Source organism: Dendrobium catenatum, unplaced genomic scaffold (genome assembly GCF_001605985.2).
Source record: "Dendrobium catenatum unplaced genomic scaffold, ASM160598v2 fragScaff_scaffold_716, whole genome shotgun sequence".
Classification (NCBI taxonomy): Eukaryota; Viridiplantae; Streptophyta; class Magnoliopsida; order Asparagales; family Orchidaceae; genus Dendrobium; species Dendrobium catenatum.
This window is the reverse complement of record NW_021319178.1, coordinates 23,094,053-23,113,935: the sequence shown is the minus strand read 5'-3', so window position 1 is coordinate 23,113,935 and position 19,883 is coordinate 23,094,053. Positions and strand designations below refer to the sequence as shown.

Sequence of the window (19,883 nt, the reverse complement as noted above, 5' to 3'; positions counted from 1 at the left end):
TTTTGAACGTGCTTTGGTTTGGAATAACAAAAAAGGCCACTGTTTATAGGATTATATAACTAGTAGAACATGAATGGTTTCAAAAGCAGAGTGAAAGTTGGATCAAGCCAATTGGCATGCAACCAAATAATAAAAGCAACTCCCACTGCCCATGACCAGTTATAGATAGTTAGAGAACTTCAAACACGAAGAAGATCTTAGCGGAAAAAGCAAATTATGTGAATTAAGTCAACCATTTCTTACATATAACAGGAGGAAGTGAAAAAGATTGCTTTCAGATGCGAACTCTTACAAACTTAGGACGCAATGGGTGACTTCGCGGCCCTTGTCGAGGCATTTTTCCGGGTTTGGATCCTTCTTCTTACACTTGATAAAAGCCATGTTCTCAGCTCGGCATTTAAAGGCGATGTGCTTCGACGCCGCAATAAGAACTGATGAAGTAGGGATTGGATTTCCCGACGGATCGACGGTGGTACTCGACATCTGCGATCGTCCCTTATCCGCGCCATACAGAATCAGGGGTTATAGATGACCGAAGCATAAGACAGATCGAAGCCTGCATTAGGGTTTCGGATTATACCTGGCTTTGGAGATGCTTCCACTGGAAATAACTGGAGTGGAAAACAAATGGATTAGACAGATAAAGCTCGGTTTTTTCTCCTCCGGCGAGGTAACGGCGAGAGGTTATGAGTTCGGTCGGCTTCGATTGAAGCCGGGCAAATTATTGGGTCAGGTGACCGAAATAGACATAGATCCCGATATTAATAAAATATTATTTTAAATTAAGCACAACTAAAGCGTAATTAAAACGCAGGTAAAGTGCAAGTAAAACGCAGGTAAAGTGCAAGTAAAGCGCAACTAAAGCGCAAGTCAAAAGCGCAATCAAAAGCGCAGGTGACGCGGCAAATTTTTATTGGATGTCCGAACTTATTTTTCGCCTCCGGTCACCTGACCCAATAATTTGCCAACGAGTTTCTACGAATTTCCGGCCAATCGAACTTCAAATTTTTTTTTTTTTTTGGACATTTAGGCACACAGGCATATACAAATACTCGAATTCAAGACCTCTTAATTTGAAGCATAAGCTCACAACATACAGACTAAGATGAGCTGTGTATGATAAATTATTTTGAAACTAATGTATTTTTATACGACAAAATTATATATATGACTTCTAGTATTCAAAATTAGGTAAATATACAAAATAGTTTATTTCTTATAAAAATTTTGGACAACATCTAAGCAAGGTTCAAACATAATTTAATTTGGTTCGAATATGATGGGAATAATGTTTGAATATTATTCGAACATAATTTAGCACGGTTCGAATATGGTTAGAATAGTGTTTGGTCAAGGTTGGAATTAGAGTAGAGTATGATTGAATAAGTTCAATGATTGGTGGAATAAGATTTGAACTTTGTTCAAACATTATTTGAATATGATTAGAATTGTATTATTTTGCCCACACTATCTCTTTTAGAATTGACTTATTTTATTATGTATGTAGTTGCCTTCTCTAATTATGTTTGTATAGAGGCAATTAAATATACTCATATCATATATAGAGTGGGGGTCTGAGGAGAGAATTGTTTAGCACTACGAGGCTAATGACATCATTATCAAGTAGAGAGATCTCCCTTTAGCAATTCTTCAAATGTTCTTAACTATAATTGATGGTGGAAGGTAGCCTTTTGGTGATATTAATAACTATCAAAGACTATGGATCTTTAATTTAAATTTAGAGTCGTGTTTTGAAATGTATGTTGGAATGATGACGAGTATAAAGGGATATATTTGCAGGAATGCTAAGACTAGTCTAGCTTGGATAACTTTTGACTTATTTGGAAGACCACTTTAGGGAGTAACTTTTATGTTAGATGAGGATATGAACTTGTGCTCTAAAGTTGATGGTAGAGTTTGATGGAGTTTAATAGAACATTGAAGTGTAGAGAATAAGACTAGGTCTAAGTGTTCACTAGTTGAGTCAATGGCTATGTGGAAGTGTTTAGAATAGTTTTATGAAATTAGTTGTTAAATTATTAGTCTTAAAGGATACTTAAGAAGTAGAGAAAGAGTTGTGAAAAATTTAGAGCACGTGTTTATAAAGAGTTATGAATAACATAAAGAAATAAAAATAAAAACCTAATCTCACCAAACAAAGGAATACACTTGAAGCCACAAATAACCAAACAAATGAATGGCACTTCTCCGTAAGTTCTTTCAATTCAAAAATAAAAAATTATAATGCATATCATCCCATATTACTAAGCATTACAAGACTAAATTTAGAGGGGGAAATGGAGGGAAAGAAAGGGTCGGAAGAAGTTAAAAAGTTTTAACCACCCTTTTTTTAAATATCTCATCCATACCAAATCATTTCATGGTTGACCATATAGGCTTTTAGATGAAAGATAAAATATATATTGTTTTTAAAATATTTATAACTTTATGCTTTTTATTGGGCTATTATAATTGGGTCTTTGGATTTTTGTCATATTTCTTGCATTTGGGTTTTTAGTTTGATTATCCTTATCCACATGATGTGCTACATCAACTCCCCTAGGCTCAGTTGAACTTTGCTCTATAGAGTTAAATTTCAAATAATCTTCTACCAATTGTGATACCAAAGTCTCTAAGTTTATGTATCATTACTAGATGATTTATTCTCCCAACAAACTACAAAATAATGCTCATCAACTAGATCAGTTGGTGTTTGCTTAGTGATGATGTAATTTATCTATAAAAATAAGGGATTTTGTAAATGAGGAACTATGTTTCCTACTAAGGAATTAAATTAAACAAGAGGAGATTTAATAACTCCCTCATATGATAAAATATCTTTCAATATAGTAGTAATAAGCATTAGATCTCATTTTCTTAAGACTTTTAATTAGGACACAAACCCTTGCATCTAATTTCTTAAACTTAGATGTTTGGTAATACTTAAGGTATATGTGAATTAAAACATAATCACCTTCTTTTATTAGTCGATTAGGGTTTATCCTAGAATAAAATTTGTTATTATTTAAAGTGATTTATTATCTTATGGTATCATGTAGATTTTGAAGTCCATAACAAATATAAATGGGGAATCAAAAATACATGAAATGAGAGATTAGTTACATTAATCGGCCACCTAAGATTTTGGTCATTATTTTAAAAGTTGAAGCTTTGATTGTTCTAGAGATAATACTATTATATGCAATTTTAATGTAGGCAAATGTAAGTTTTAATTTTTTAAACTTCTTCCTACAAGACATCATAGCAGGTTTCCTAATATTTGATTTATAACTTCAACTTTTCTATTAGTTTGAGGATAAAAAATAGATAATAATTTAAATTTGGTGCTAAATAATTTTCATAAAGTCTCTCAGAATAGACCCAACATCACAATCAGATAATGATCAAAGGAATGTCTTACATATGCACAAATTTTTTTTTAAGAATGTTCTAGTAATATGTGAAGCATTATTGGTTTTGGAGCATGGTAGGAAATGGGCCATATTTAAGAATTTATCAACTACAATAAAAATGTTATTATTTAATTAACATGTACTAGATAATCCTAAGGTAAAATTCATTGAGAGGTCTTCCCAAGACTCATAAGAGATAGAAAAAGCAATATATTATTAGATTTTTATTTTGTGGCTTTTGCTTGTTTATAAATTAGACATTAAGCCACTAATTTTTGAATGTCTTGTTTAAGTGAAGGAAAAAAAATGACTTCTCATTAAATATATTATTTTATTATTTCCAAAATGACTAGAAATTCCTCTGGATTATAGCTCAAAAAGTAAGAATTAAGAGAGGATATGGGGATGTAGAGTTATTTTCTTGATGTAGATATCCATCAATTATTGAGAATATTCTTGTAAGGTTAAAGGTTTTCCTAAGTGCTCAATATATATCGGATGAAAGATAGGACATACTTAATACGCATTTTTAATTCATTTAAATCCTAGGATTTTAAATTATTAAGAAGAGATTGTTAGTGTTATCCTTGACAAAGCATCAATATGTTTATTATCAACTCTATGTAAATGTTTTAAGATAAATGAGTAGTCATGGAGAAACTTGGCCCATTTGGTATGACTATGATTTCATTTTTATTGGATATTGATAAACTTAAGGGCATGATGATCTGAATTGAGAATAAATTATTTATATAAAAGGTAGTATCGTCAATGTCTTAAAGATTAAATAACAACATAAAAGTTCATGTCAAATGTTAAATATCTCTACTTTGATTCATTTGATGTTTTCACTAAAGAAAGCTATATGATGATTTTCTTGACTTAATATTCCTCAAATTTTGATTTTAGATCTATCACAAGTCACCTCAAAGGCTCTAGAGAAATAAGAAAGCCTAAGGATGGTAGTAGAACTAGAAGTCATTAAAACTTTAATTTGATCTAAGGCCTTTTGTGGATAAGTTCTTACAAAATTTATCTAATTTTAATAGGTATATGATTAGAACTATAATGACACTAAAATATTTGATGAATCATTTATAAAAAGTGGTCAAGCCTTGAAAACTTTTAATAACAGTGAAACTCTTAGGTTTTGGCCAATCTGAGATTATGTTAACTTTGTTAGGGACATAATTTATTCTAGCAGTAAAAATTATAAATCCCTGAAAAATTATTTCTATTTGTAAAAAGAAACATTTTTTTTCAAATTGATGCATACCATCTTATTTAGAGGAGTCTCAAAAACTTGCTTAAGATGTTGTTGGTTGTCTATTTTATTTGGGATAAAAAATTAAGATATAATCAAAATATACAATAAAAAAATTCCTATATAGGGTACTATAATCTTAATTAATCTCATGAAAGTTCTAGGAGCATTTGAAAGTCCAAAGGGCATCACTAACCATTCATGGAGCCTATCATGGATCTTAAAAGTAAATTTTCATTCATCTCTTGATTGAATCCTAATTTGTTGATAATCACTTTTAAATTAATTTTAGAAAAAACATGCTTCTAAACTGAAATCAACCATGTCATACAATCAAGGGATATAAATGATATACTTAATAGTAACTTTATTAATTGCCCTACTATATTAATACACATCCTCAATATGATATATTTCTTTGGGGTTAATACGACCGATACTACACATGAACTAAGATTTTTTTATAAAATCTTTTTTAAGTCATCAACTAGTCTTTTAATCCTAATATGTTTAGTAGGATTCATTTGATAATAAATATTATTGGGAAACTCGAAACAGGGGACTAAGTTAATGGCATGATGAGTAATGGCATGTTCAAATCTTTATATTTTATCAACCCTAGAATTTCTTCCTCTACTAGCCTATCCATTACCGCTATACCTATCTATCTAGTAAAAATATAGCTAATGAAATCTTCATAAAGACAGGATATTGCATACTATCAAATGAATTTTTTTCCTTATCAACCAATTTTCAGCTGCTAGAGGCTTCGTTGGACCCTAAAAATGAGGTGGATTCAATCTTAGAAATAACTGTAATACTTATCTACCTTAACTTCCTTAGCTCTAGCCATTCAAACATGATCCTTATTCATCAACCGGCCTACTAAGCTAGTAAACTACATTATAGAATCTAAGGTCATAGCCCCCACAGTACTTTAAACTATAACAGCTCTATTGAAACTCTGTCCATCAACTATTTTAAGATTTTGGGTGTTCATACACAACAACACTTCTATCAAGATTAAGAATAAAAGAGTTTAATTATATGCATACTTATTAAAAATTAACATAAAAGTTCTAAAATATCCCCCAACTTCTTCATCTTCTTAATACTGGTTATTTTTTATTGCTCTGTTTACAATCTAGTACTTCCAATTTATTGCTCTGATAACTCTGTGATAGTCTATGATCTAATGAAGGGATTAAAACTTTAAATATAGACTTAACTCAACCAGAACGTACAATAAATTAGATCTAACTATAAAATCTAAAATAATAATAACAAATATCATTTGATTTAATTTCACAAAATGAAATATGCAATAATCTAGTTATATGTAATCTATACATCAAAAGAATTAAAATATATATTTCAAAATACCTCTAATGTCTTAGACCAGGCAATCATCTCCATATCTCTTCCTCTCCCTACTTAGTTGGGTCCTTCCATTTTTCCTAAAATATCAAAGAAGCATAATAGAGTGAGCATCAATAGCTAAAGAGATTTCTTTCATACTTCCATCATACATATCAATACCCATTCAAATATTAAAAAAAATTATTTAAGTATTTAATTAATTAATTAAATATAACTTAAATGTTAACAAAAAATAAACTCATAATAGTTTTCATTAAGCAGTTGGTTTTAGAGTCACTATTGTACTTTCAAATATAGACTTCACAGAGGTTAAAAAATATATTCACCATCAGAACATTTCATGTACTTCTAATCTTTTATTCCATCATAATATATGTAGAAGATTCAGAGTTATCAAATTATATTTAAAATTAGTTGTACTAAATTCATAAAAAAATTATAATATGTAATGTATGAATAACATGCAAATTCCTTGACTTTTGCCTACAACTCCACTTTCACTTAAAATAGAGCAAAATATAATAACCTCTCACACCTGTATTCAACAAGTGGGGCCATAATCCCTCCTACATCCACACTAAATAGATGGGGGCTAGAATAAAATATATAAGACCTTTATTTCATTTTAGAGAGTACACTTATCACATTTTAGAGATCAAAACTTCTACAATATCATGCTATGAATTAAGCAAACTAAATGCAACACTAGATTATTATGACTTTAACATATGAATATGATGATTCATGAACTTTCAGAATTGTAATATTAAGCCACATCACATGTGTAAAAACCTACCTACTAAATATTTTTCATTTAAAAAAAAAATTGTAGGAATATCTAAAACAATATTTTGAGACTTTTAAAGAACTATTATGAAAATTAGAAATGCTTCATTTGCTCAACATGCATAAAAAATCATCACAAATAAAATCAATTGGTAAAAATTTGATTTATTATAGTCAAAAGTATTTAGATTAAAACATATAGTAATATAGAAAAAGTTGCAATGTAAAACCCAAAAAAAAAAAAAATTTATTCGTAACTTATTATAAAATTATTGGAATTTTAATCAAAGATAGGTGTGAAAGCATACATCGTGCTCTATGGCATCTTCAATTAGCTCGATATTTAAAATCTGAGATATGGCCTACAAATCTCACTCTATTTATTCTCTCTCCTCTTTTCCTTATGTCCATTTCCTCTCTTCTTTCTCTAACAAGTGAAGGTCTAGGATGTAGGCTTAGTGAGTTTAAGAAAATATTTTTAGATATTTTTATTTTAAATATCTTTTTAGGTCCAACACTAGGGCGCTTAGCTCCTCAACACTATTATGCTAAAATAGAATATTCCAAATATTCCCATATCCCTCAAATCCTAGAGTAATCTTAGGTTATGTCAGTAAGTACCACATTGCCCCTATAAATTCTCTTCCAAAATAGAGAGGACAATGTCACTACGATGCCTCTCCCAATGTCGCAATGGTCCAATAACACTTTGGTTGATCATGATTTCCTCTTTTCCAATTCAAGTCCTTAGCTTATTTAGGGTTAATCAAGCGCCATAGAGCTTATAACAGATAACCAAACTAAGATTAAGCAAAAATTTATTATAAATTAAGTTAATTATCTGAGTTTTGGGATAGTGGATGTTACAAGTCCGTCCTAAGTATGATAACAAATTTATTGGCCAGTTGTAAATTATTATTAGTATAATGAGTATAAAAATTAAGTTTTCAAAGGTATTCAAGTATTCAATTATAGGTATACTACATTACTTTGGAGTTAATAAATATCCAAGTAATTTCTTATCACAACGCTTATCGTAGTATTTGGTTCTTGACATCTCCTTCATTTCAATCCAATTAAGAGTGGTCTGTCCTTACATTTGTTCTTTTGCAAAAGTATTTGTCCAATAGATATTACCATATCTAGTTAATTTCATTTTAGCAAAAAAAAAAAACATCCATCCTTTATCAATCGAATATATCATCCATTTGGACTAACCATGCTTACAATCTATTGGGTCATGAGTACCTCATAGACTAGAGCTTTAACTTTAACTCTCTTAGAATGGCCTTTAAAATCGTCAACATTCCTATGAGTATATTATCTTATACCTCCATTCCTTAGGTTGGATTTCTTTATATTATGTTGATATTCTCTTTAATCTATATATGAATTGTCATCTTATATACATGTATTGAGATTTTGGGTAGGGGATATGATTTCTATTATTTTGCAAAAGATTTAGAATAGTTTATATTTGGACTTTTAGTCTTTATATTTGAGTTTTATACTTCTATGTGGACCTCCGAAAGAGCACCGCGCGAACGGGTCAATTGGAAGGGAGAGATTGGATCGTGCCAAAATCAGACACCCTAATTAGGGCATCCTCATTAAGGCAGCCGTCAACTGATCGGCCTGGACGATAGTTGTATCGGCCAGGACGATATGTTCAATTAAGAAATAATCAGCCGCCATGATCAGATTAGGCATTAATCTTTTAGGAAATCGGCCAGGACGATATAACCATCGTCTAGGACGATCTAACTCAATTATGCCTAAAATGATCTGGTATCTTTGGAAAGAATTAATGACTGATTGATACGATCAGATCGGCCAGGAGGATCGTGAGATCGGCCGAGACGATAGCCTGGACGATTGACATCGTCCAGACTCTATTCAGGGCGATGATCAGAAAGATTGAACTAGTTTTAAACTAATCGTCCCGGACGATCGTGAGATCGGCTAGGACGATGTAACCAAGTTTCTTCTGATCATCTCATATCGTCCCGGGCTAATGAGCTTAATTTGTATTGATCGGCCAGGACGATATACCTATCGTCCAGGATGATATACCTATCGTCCAGGACGATAATGTCGACAACTTGCATTAATGAGCTCGTTTTAAGAGCTTCTATTTAAGTAATGGCAAGGCACTTTGTAAGTGTCTTTGGCAGCCATTGTAGCTTCGTTCTTATGGGGGAAACTTGAAGAGAAAGCTTGAAAGGGAGAGAGGAAAGGGTGGAGTTTGAGAGGGAGAATATCCTGTGAGGGGGAGGAACTCAAGGGAGTGTGGTGGGGGATTCACACGGTTGCTCCAGCGAACTCGCACCTTAGTACCATCGGATTCAAGGCTTGTCTCGAGGTAAGTTCACCAAAGAAGAAGATCTCCTTGGTGTCAAAGGACCCGGCGACTCCGCCGCACCGGGGAAGGTGGAAGTGATTTCATAAGGGCTTTATTTATAGTGCAATACTTGGAGGGTGCCTCCAAGGAGTGGACGTAGGTCAAGGTTTGACCGAACCACTATAAATCCGGTGTGTTCTTTTCTTATTATCGCTTTCACATTTATTTTTCTTCCGCACTTTATTTATGATGATTTTGGTTAGAGTTTTATCTTTGGTTTTAAGATTTCCAATTCACCTCTCTCTTTTAATTAGCTTGAGACTATGTTCAAGTGGGCCTAACATCCCTAACGAACTTTCAGAATGCAATTTTAAAAACAGGCTTATAGAAAATAATTTTTTAAAAAGTTTGGGTCTCCCTAGGTCCGGCACTTCATCCTCATAGGCCAGTTTATCTGGACTCTACCGCAGGCAGGGAGATGTCTTATGGAAAGGAAAGAAGAATGCAGTAATATGCATGCAACCCCGGACGGTTCCAGTAATTCCTTACGTTCGTTAAGTTTCTAAATTATATAAAACTTAAATATAAAATTTTGGTTATGAGTAAAAAAATTTTTATAGTCCTTAGAGAGCCTAACAGAATCCAGACGAAAATAAAAGCGGCATGCAAAAAAAAGAAACCTAAAAAAACAGGCAATTTCTACTGCGCAATTAGGTAAACACGTCAATATAAATCCAAAAATAATCAACTAAATGGCCATAGGCAATTGCCCTTATTACAACCCAGATATGCAAAAAGTAAAGTGGCCGGGCACTACTGCCAACAACCCGAATTTCTAAGCCTATGACAGACGGCAACAACTTTGAGTGGGATATTGGGTCTTCAATCTTTAGCATTCTGGATGTCTTCTCCTTGGACTCTTTGGATCTCTCCTCCTTGGACTTCTTGGATCTCACCTCCTTGGATCTCTTCTCCTTAGACTCCTTGGATCCATCGTGGCTTGAATATCCAAACGAATAGACAATTCCCCCCAGCATGGGGGTATTGTCTTTTCTCTTTGGATATCTAAAGCCATCTAACTCGGTCTTCCAAATGGAAGAAGACTCTCCCCTTTAGGGATGCCTTCTTCTTTTAGAATCCGAGTTGGATAAGAATATCCCAACTCACAGTTGTTTTCACAACTCTTAATAATTATTACAAATTATTACATTAAATAGAAAGTAAAAAATCTAAAGTCCCTACAATGTAATCCTAATAAAAATCCCAAGCAGTTTATATGAAAGTAAAAGACTCAACCCATTGAAGCTGTGCCAAGCCATGCTATTAATTATGAGGGCTAAGCAGGTCCACCTGTAGCAGTTATAATTATTTTTAGCCCTCATTTATTTAGGGGGGCAGAGCAAGCATCTACATAAGATAATATTAGAAATCATAATGGTGCCCCCCTTTTATTAGCTTGAGCATGGCCACATACACGAAAGAACAGTATATATATATATGATGTTCCTAACCTAGGGGTAAATCTAGCGCTCATCACATCATCCACTGAATGCAAAAAAAGTAAGCAAACACACCAATCATTTTCAAATAGTATGCAATGAAAACCGCGGAAAGCTCCGGCACACAACAGAAAAAAAAAACCCAGCGGCCTAGCCTAGATCTAGAAGTGGTGCCCTAGCAAATAATTCTATGTGTGTATAAGACTTGTGTGGTTTTGAAAGGTCATAAGCAGGGTAGTTAGTTAAAATTGCATACAGTTCGGGTTTGTTATAGGTCAGAAAAAGAAATTTTAATTCAAGTAAAAGTTTTAATATATTAGAATCCATTTTAATAAATTTAGTTTGTTGATCACTTTTAAAAGCTTAGGGTAATGATATTTAAAGTTAAAGTGCTATTAACCAATTTTGGAAAGTCCCGGGTCCTCCTATGAACTGAGCTAAGGGTCCAAAAAATCACTATGGGAAGTGGGACAGGTTTGGGATTCCCAACACCTTAGGAAAATACTAGAATTTAATAGGAGTAATTAGCCAGGTTGTACGCTAAAATTGGAGTTTTTTAGGCAAAGTTATGAATTTTCTAAGTTTCGGGCTCTGAATGAACTACGGTTGACCAAAAAGTTGACTTTCTAATCTAGGCTAGTTTCTAAAAACCTAAGATTTTTAATACATACTAGACCCTAATATGAGTCTAATGCAAGTGAGTTTGCTTAATTTGGAATTTTCTATAATTAGTTATGAATTTCTAAAGATCGGGTAATTAAAGGAATTTTCTAAATTTCCTGATAAATGGCTAATTTTATGATTTTGCTCCAAATCAGCTCCAAACAGATTGGAATAACCCCCAAAGGTCAGGAGTGACCTAAGAAAGTGATCCCAAGTGTTTAGAAAAAATTTGGGATTTTTAATTATTTTTAATGAATTATTAGGGGCAAAATGGTAATTTCCACCTTAGGTCAAATTAAGGGTCGACCTAGAGTCAAACTAAGAAACCCTATTTATCTAATGTCAAGGATTAGATTCTAAATAATTTGGTGTATTATGGATAATTTTTTGACCTAAAATGTATTTATTGTAATTTTCTGAAGGTCTCGGGGCCTTATTTAGCAGGTTAATTAGGGTTGGTTAATTAAGGGGTCTAAAGACTCCAAAAAATTCCTAGAAAATTCTGGGAGATTTATGATGTCACTAAGTTTAAGTGTTGAGATTTTAATATCAATCAATGATCTACCCTAAGCCCTAGAAAATTTCTAAGTTCGCTAGACGGGTCATTAATTTGTGTCCTTAGAGTGTCACTACGTTATATGGGTTTAAATAGAGTTTTACACTAACCCACAAGGTAATAATGCATGGGAGACATATAAAAGCAGTAAACACGCCATGTCCTTAGATCTAGGAGAGCTTAAACTAAGTGCTCCTGGTGCAACCTATACATGCGATCTACGACGAACAAAAAGTAAATAAAACTAATGACATGATTAGTGAATGATTGGAACTCAATCATCCACTAATCCACTCCCCCATGATTGCTCTTCATACACAGACCCTATGTCCAAAATTTCATGAAATAGCGGATCTCCCAAGATTAGGGATTTAGTTATAAGTAATTTTAAAATAAATCAAAATACTTATAAATATAAAGATTTTTTAAAATAAGGTAATTAAAAATAATTCAATTCATAATACAAAAGTATAGGGAGACCCACTGATCACTCAATCAAGGTTTCAAAATAGTTTGTAGTTTTAAAATAATTATAATAATAATTATATAAGTAATATTAAAATAGTCCCATAAGCCAATCCAAACAGGAATCTGTCCAGACAGCTAGCAAAGGATACTGAAAATAATTTTAAAATAAAGTGCTCATTTTTCTGAGAAGTTCAAGGGGTCGTATGCAAAAATCCGATTTAAAACGACGGAGTTATGAATTTTACAAGTTTAAATACAATAATAGAGTATTTTTAAAATAGTGTTCTTTAGTTGTTTTCAAAATAACTGCAGATATACCTAATATTTTGAAACAAAAATGATCCCAAATCATGCAGAATTCAAATACAATCAAATAAAGATATTGTGCGTCGAAAACGGTTTTAAAACGAGAAAGTTATCATTTTTGTAAGTTTAAAGGTAATAAAAGGGATTTAAAATAGTTTAAAAATAATTAATATAAAAAAATAACAAATAAGTAGAATAAAGTTAAAATAATGAAAGTTTTGAAATTTGAAAATAATCTGAAATATAATAGTAGTAATATAATATTTACTAATAATAACTTAAATAAATTAATTAATTACAATAATTTTTAATTACAAAAAAATACTTTTTATATTTAAATAATAATAATAAAATTAAAACAGTAACAAAAATATTAAGTTAACAATTATTATTAGTATTATAATTAAATAAATAATGATAATAATATAATATTAATTAAAATAGTATTTTTAAAATAATATTTTCACTGTTTTAATAATATATAAAATTATACATAGCATTTTTAATTAAAAGTAATTTTAAAGTAATGGGGCCGCAAATACGAGCAATTCGAGATATTGCGTGCGAAAATAGGATCTAAATTGGAATTTCGGCAATTTTTTTGAAGAAAATAAGGTTTAAAAATCTTTTAAAATCAATTTTAAATTTGAATTATCCAACGTGTGACAATTGGCGCATTCTGGTTCGTTCCGGGACTGCAGACAATCATTGGCGGCGGCGCAATCATTGTGCCGCCATCCAATGATTGCGGTAATCTTGCGGCAATCAAGTCAATGCCACTCATCCACGTCACCGAGCCGCTACAGCCATCCGATCCCGCGCCATTTGAAACAGATGTCTCTGATCGAGTCGGACGACTCGATTTAGCAACCCAATGAACGACGGATCGAACCAGCGCGGCGTACAACAAAATCTGGACCGTGGATCTTGAATCCGACGGTCCATGATCCATCCCATGCATGCACATGGCCGGACTAAGCCCTAGAGCACTATTTCACTTCATTCTCACTCGATACTCGACGAAACTTCACAAAATTTTAAACACAAGTCATATACATGAACAGAAATAATTGGGAAACATCTGTTTGGAAAAATAATCAGCTTTTCAAAAAGCTATTTAACCCGTAGCTATGTGATCTATTCTAAGGGTTTTTGAGAGATCAAACTGTCGGATTTTCGCGTTCTTAGACTCGTTGGACTCGTGGAAGCTGCAGGAGTGTTTCTCTAGTTGATGTCGAGCTCCGAATCTCCCTCGATCGGACAGAAATCATCCTGGAAGGGACATGGGGATTGGTCTCGCCGGGATCTCGCCATCGGCGACTCGAGGTGGTCGGGGTTGTGTTGGAAAACATGGAGGAAGGTCGCAAGAGTGCTCTCACCATATCTCAGGGCCTGAGGTGGTCTCGAGATCAAGCAAGAGCAAAAAAGTCCAAAAAAGATCAAATTTTTTATATTTAAAGGCTCTAACCCTATGGCCAACGGCTAAGATCTAATCCTGAGGTGGTTTGGAGGGAAACTAATCAGATTTGTCCGTGGCTTTCATTTGAAATTCAAAATGGATCAACTTGAGCCTTAAATTCCATTAATTAGGCTCTTAATGAGCTCTAAATAAGTTAATTTAACTTATTAATAGCTAGATTTGACTAAGTCAAAGTTTGACTTGGTCAAACCAGTCAATTGAGTCAATGGAGTGAGGGGTTTGAGCCATGAAGAGGTTTGAATGGATCTAAAATTGATTTGGATTCTAATGGGTCAAATGGGTCAACCCAGGTTGACCAGGTCAACCTGGTTGACCCAGGGCCCGGCCCTAAGCTTAAAAAACTTAGTTTCACCCAAGGAGTTGATTAGGAGAGGCCATGGGCCTTGGCTTGGTCAATTTTACCAAGTCAACCCTCCATACCCAAGAATTTGACAAAATCGAGGTCAACATCCTCAAATAGTTCCTTAATCTTAATATTATTTTTATGAATTCTAAGATCTAAGAAATCAACTATCATGGTCAAATTTTTTATTTGATCATGAAAAGTTGATTTATGTGTTATGAGTTGATTTATTTTTATAAATATGAAGAAAGAGATAAAGGGGAAATGGTTATAGATGAGAGAGGGTGAAATTTAAAATATAGTTGAAAAAAATGTAGTATAAGTTTAAAAAACTTCTAAATGAGGAGAGGGGTACAAAGACTTCATACATCCTAAGCTCTTCTAAGTAATGTAGACCTATTTTGATAAAGTTCATTTAAACTTTAAACAAACTAAAATTTTGACACATATATCCTTAGGTGTATTGACATATACACCATGAAAGTTCTATCCATATTTTCAATTTAGCCAAAATGAGATTTGCATCTTGCTAACAAACTAAACCATTCACAAGGCTTTGAATTAAAATGAAAAGAAGCAAGGTAGAATAAAGTAGAAGAAAAAGCATAAGGAGGAGAAAGAGAGGGAGATTAAAGAGAAAAAGAAGAAGAAAAAGGTGTAGGAATGAGATTAAAAAGGAGGAGGAGGAAAAAGAAGAGAAGAAGAAGGAGAAGGAGAAGAAAAATAAGAAAAAGGGGAAAAGAGAAAAAAGAAGAAGAAGAATAAGGGAGAAGGAGAAGCAGTATACTTGCGGTTGAGGAGGTAGTTCGAGTATGCTAGGACAGGTTGCCAGAACGACGAGCTCTGGGTAGGGCAGGTCGACGGAAGGGGTTAGAGTCGAGTTAGGTCTGCTCGAGTAAGAAATAATGGGGAGGATGGGGCTCCCACCTCCTGGTCTTTGGGTGTGTGAATAAGGGGTCGATGGGGGCCATGCAAACCGAAAGGAAGGGAGAGGAAGAGATCATGAATGGGGGTCCAAATCTAGAGGTCTTCGGCTTGGCTTTTGTAAGCAACCAAAGAGGTCAAGAGAGGGAAAAGGTTTTCGAATAGAGGAGTCAAGAGAGTGAGAGAGGAGGGGTGTCCCAATGATAGAGAGCCAAATTGGGAGGATATATGAATGGGAGAAAAATACAAGAGTCTTCACATGCCTTGTATGAGGAGGACCGAATATAAAAAGGAGCGGGATATCCGCATCTCGATACTCGAGAGATATTCTTCTATTTCTCTCGAGCGTGGAAGTGAACTCTATTCACTCTTCTTTGCAAAAGAAAACCCCGCGCTTCTTTCCAAAGTGAGGATATCACGCAGTCGAAGTACCTGACAATGTCAGATTTCAAAATTTGGGATGATCGGAGCCGTCGAAGCAATTTCCCGATCTTGCTATTGGATTAAAATAAATTTAAAAACTCAACGGAGATTTAATTAGAATTAGATTGAACACGTTAAGCTAAAATTAAGTTTAAATCAAAACCAATTTGACTCAATTCGGGTTAACTTGGGCTCGGATCAACTCGACCAAATTAATTCATCAAAAGTCAGACTCGAATTAATGCCGATTTAGATCGAATTGAGCTCGATGAGGTTCAATCAACTCTGTCAAATGCGCTCAAATGCAAACTATGATAAAATTGAGGTCAACAAGATAATTGTTTGAGATTTTAAGAGAAAAGTGAGGAGAGAGAAAAAATAATTTGGGATTTGGAGGTCGAGAAGCAATTTTCATTCATCTACGCTGTTGACAGATTTGCTCGTCTCGCTATAAGGAACCTTTAACTTATTTGATATTTCAAATATTTTGTGTTTTGATTTTTTTATCAAATTTTTATTTATGTTATAAAAAAATGAGAATAATTTTGCACTGGTAAAACTTTCAACGTATAACTTTTTATATGTTATAGAGATTAAGATTATGAATATTTTATGTATTTATTTGAGATTTTTCACTAAGTTATTTTGAAAATACAATAAATTTTGTCAAATTAAAAATTTATTTTGACGTCTAAAAATAATGATTTAGTTTAACTAAAGCTTAAAAATATTATTTTATGCAATATTTGGTAATTTTATTAAATTATGAAAATATGAATTTTTTGCTTAGTATAATTTTTGCTATATACCATTAGGACATTTGGGCCTTTTCTGAAGTACGCTCAATTTTATTTTATTTATTTTAATGCATTAAAAATTAATGTGGATATATGATTAGAATTATTATTATATTACTATGATAATAATGTGTGTATAAATGATAAATAAAGTCTAGTTGACTTATTGGTTGGAGACTGATTAAACTATACATGATGCTGAGCAAATGAGCATTTTAAATACTATAATTTTGTGTTGTCCTCTATTAATTCATGTGATACATTGATTATGAGTTAGAAAGAGATGATTACTATACCGGCAGGTAAAGAGTGATGACTCTATTTATTGAGCTAACTATTTACTGATACTAATATAATACTGAAAAATATTATGATAGCCAGTACTTCTTACTTGTTTAATATGACTACTAAAATGCATGTTGTTGATAAGGTATTATTCTTATTATTGTATAAATTTATTGTTTATGTGTGGATTTATTATAATTATATTATTATATTACTTCTGCCACTAGATTGTTATTGTTACTAATTTAGATATTGATAATATTTAATATTACTGATACTAAGAATGTGATATACTGAACACGTGATATATAATATTTGGATAGCATGGGTACACTCTAATATGATTTTACTATATTGATTTGATTTCAATAGTCTTTATTGATGATTTAATTTTATTGATATGTATAATTTCTTCATTGATTATAGTATTGATATGATGATTACTTTATATATTTGACACTCGTACTCATTTACTATCTTTCATGTTATACAATTTTATTATTTATATATTAATTAAATGATAATAAGAATGTTACTGTTATAATTTGACTGTTGACATACATATTGGTCTTTTATCATGCTTTGAATTCAGTTATTAGTTTTGATGATCTGCTGAGCTTTTTAGCTCATTATATGTGGTTAAATGATTTTAGGTTAGAATATAAAATAAAGAGTGTGATGCTGGTCATGATTTCTTCAGGTTCATGTTCTTTTTATTTTAGCTATTATTTTGTACTCATGACATGATAGAAATGTGATGATTGTATAGATCATAGGTATTATATATGATTTTTAGGAATGAATACATATGTGTATATTGAAATTTTGAATTATATAATCTATTTTGTTATTTATTACTAATAGATGATATTAAATAGCTCTGATTATTATTTATTAAAGATAAAAGAATAATTCTTTCAAAGTAGATTCTAGAGTATAGTATCACATCTTTCCCTCCCAATGCTTGCTTGCGCACTGTAATATTAGCCAACTACTCTAAAGTGTGTATCTTTCTCTCCTCATGCCACTCCTCTCAGAAAACTATTCAAAATCACATCACACACACATAAACATAAAATCTATTGATATTTAGTACAAACGACTCATGCACTACAACACTCGATAATGTGGCGTAGTGGTGTTCGATAAGGTGGCAACATGGTGTTACAATATAACCTAACTCCTTAGCAATACTAAAGGCTCTCTATTGCGGTGCTAGGCTAACCTAGAGCGACTGTTTGTTGAAGTGGCATGACACTTCTCTTCCATAACTTCTTTGCCACGATGCTTCAAAAGTTGGGTATTATGGCACTTGCATATGTCATCTAGTGCTGTGGTGCTTTTGAGGTTGGCACTTCGTAGATGAATTATTATGCAATTTTCTTGAGAATCCTATATTGCAATATTATTTTCTAATGCTGTGACGTTGTGAACCACTGAGGTGCTAACCTTGGTTTTGTTGGGGAGCTGAATTAATTGTCATTTTTTATGACACTCGGGCGCTACAATGTTGTTTTCTAACACTGCAACATTGTGAAGTGTTGCGGTGTTGACCTTTGTATTGCTGGGGTGATGAATTAATTATCATTTTTATTGAGACTCTAGCATTACAATGGCCTGATATGGTGCCATGGCATCACAAACGCTGTAACACTGATGGTTCTGATGTTATGGTGCTGGTTCAATACTTGTGAATATTCTCTATTTCATGAGAAATTTATATACAACATCAACTAAAGACAAACATATTCAATAGAATTTAACACAGTAAAATATTGCATAATTTTCACTTAACAATTGATGACCACACCCAAATAAATTTAGTCAGATATTAGATGTAGGCTAATGGTGGTCAAATTATGGTTGCCAAATGATGATAGTTAGACGATGGTGAATGGACTATAATGATTGGGTGACAGTGGCTAGATAATAGGCATTAGATAACAATAGTTAGTTTATTGTGGTGGGCGATGATAGTTGGTTGATAGCAATTGGTGGCGATGATCGTTGAATCATTCATTGGATAAAGCTCTAAAAATATTTAGATCTCCTAGCTCTTTTCAATTTTAAGTTCAAGGACCTTTAATGTGGAGAATGGGGGCGTATTAATAATTTTTAAGAGTGATATTTAGATAAATTTAACTAAAATTTCAAAACACTCCTATAATGACCTATGTAATCTTTTAATCATTGACCATTCATTTAATGATATTATAATTAAGTGATATTGAGTTTGTTGGATTTCTCACATCAAGATGCTCATTTTGATTGTAAGAACAAAAGAATAAAAAATTATTTGGTTCTCAAATAAACGCCTCTAAGATTTCAATCACACTTCCAGTGTTGATTTGGGGTCAATTTAATCAATTGTTGTCATTGAATTCATCTTGTCTAGGCATTCAATTCAATTATTAGTTTATTAAAATCATGCAACTAATCTTGATCTATTGGTTTATCTTGATCTATTTGTTTGAAGCTCTGGCTTCCAACCAAGATGTATTGGGTTCGAAGCTTGCTAATGTGATGTGTGCATGAGTTTGTCTTAATTGACTTAAATGTAAAAAAAAAATTATTGAATTGAAGTTTGGAAACTAAATTTAATTTAACTATATTTTTTTTAATTCCAATACTATATCAAGATTTGTACCTTATTGATTGATTTTTTTTGGTGAGGCATCAAGTAATCAGTTTAGAATAATAAAATTATATATGCATACTAATTAAACTTTAATTCCTAGTTTTAAGTAAAAAAATAAAACAATCATTTAAAAAATTAAAATATCGCGCCCTGACCAAGTCAGGGTGGCAGCGGACGGTTCCTCGTCATCACAAAAAAAAAATCAATTAAATATACTATTTTTTTCTTCCTATTAATTTTAAAAATCCTATTAATATAGGTTTGATACACGTCTAATTAAACTAGTGTTATTAAGAGCCATGACATGAATATATAAT

At 32.3% G+C, this 19,883-nt stretch overlaps 1 protein-coding gene across 2 annotated transcripts in view; it reads right to left on the bottom strand.

Moving 5' to 3' along the window:
- The window catches only part of LOC110102559 (NADH dehydrogenase [ubiquinone] 1 alpha subcomplex subunit 8-A-like), a 42,471-nt gene extending 41,738 nt beyond the window's left edge, over window positions 1-733 (bottom strand). The window contains exons 1-2 of one of the 2 annotated variants that reach the window (XM_020830933.2): window positions 581-733; window positions 293-495 (exon numbers count right to left, since the gene is read on the bottom strand). In XM_020830933.2, the coding sequence (XP_020686592.1) occupies window positions 293-483 (191 nt within the window). In that variant the 5' untranslated portion in view covers window positions 484-495; window positions 581-733. The remainder of the gene's footprint in view (window positions 1-292; window positions 496-580) is intronic. The other variant, XM_020830935.2, reaches the window with a different exon arrangement.
- Between the last annotated feature and the right edge of the window lie 19,150 nt (window positions 734-19,883).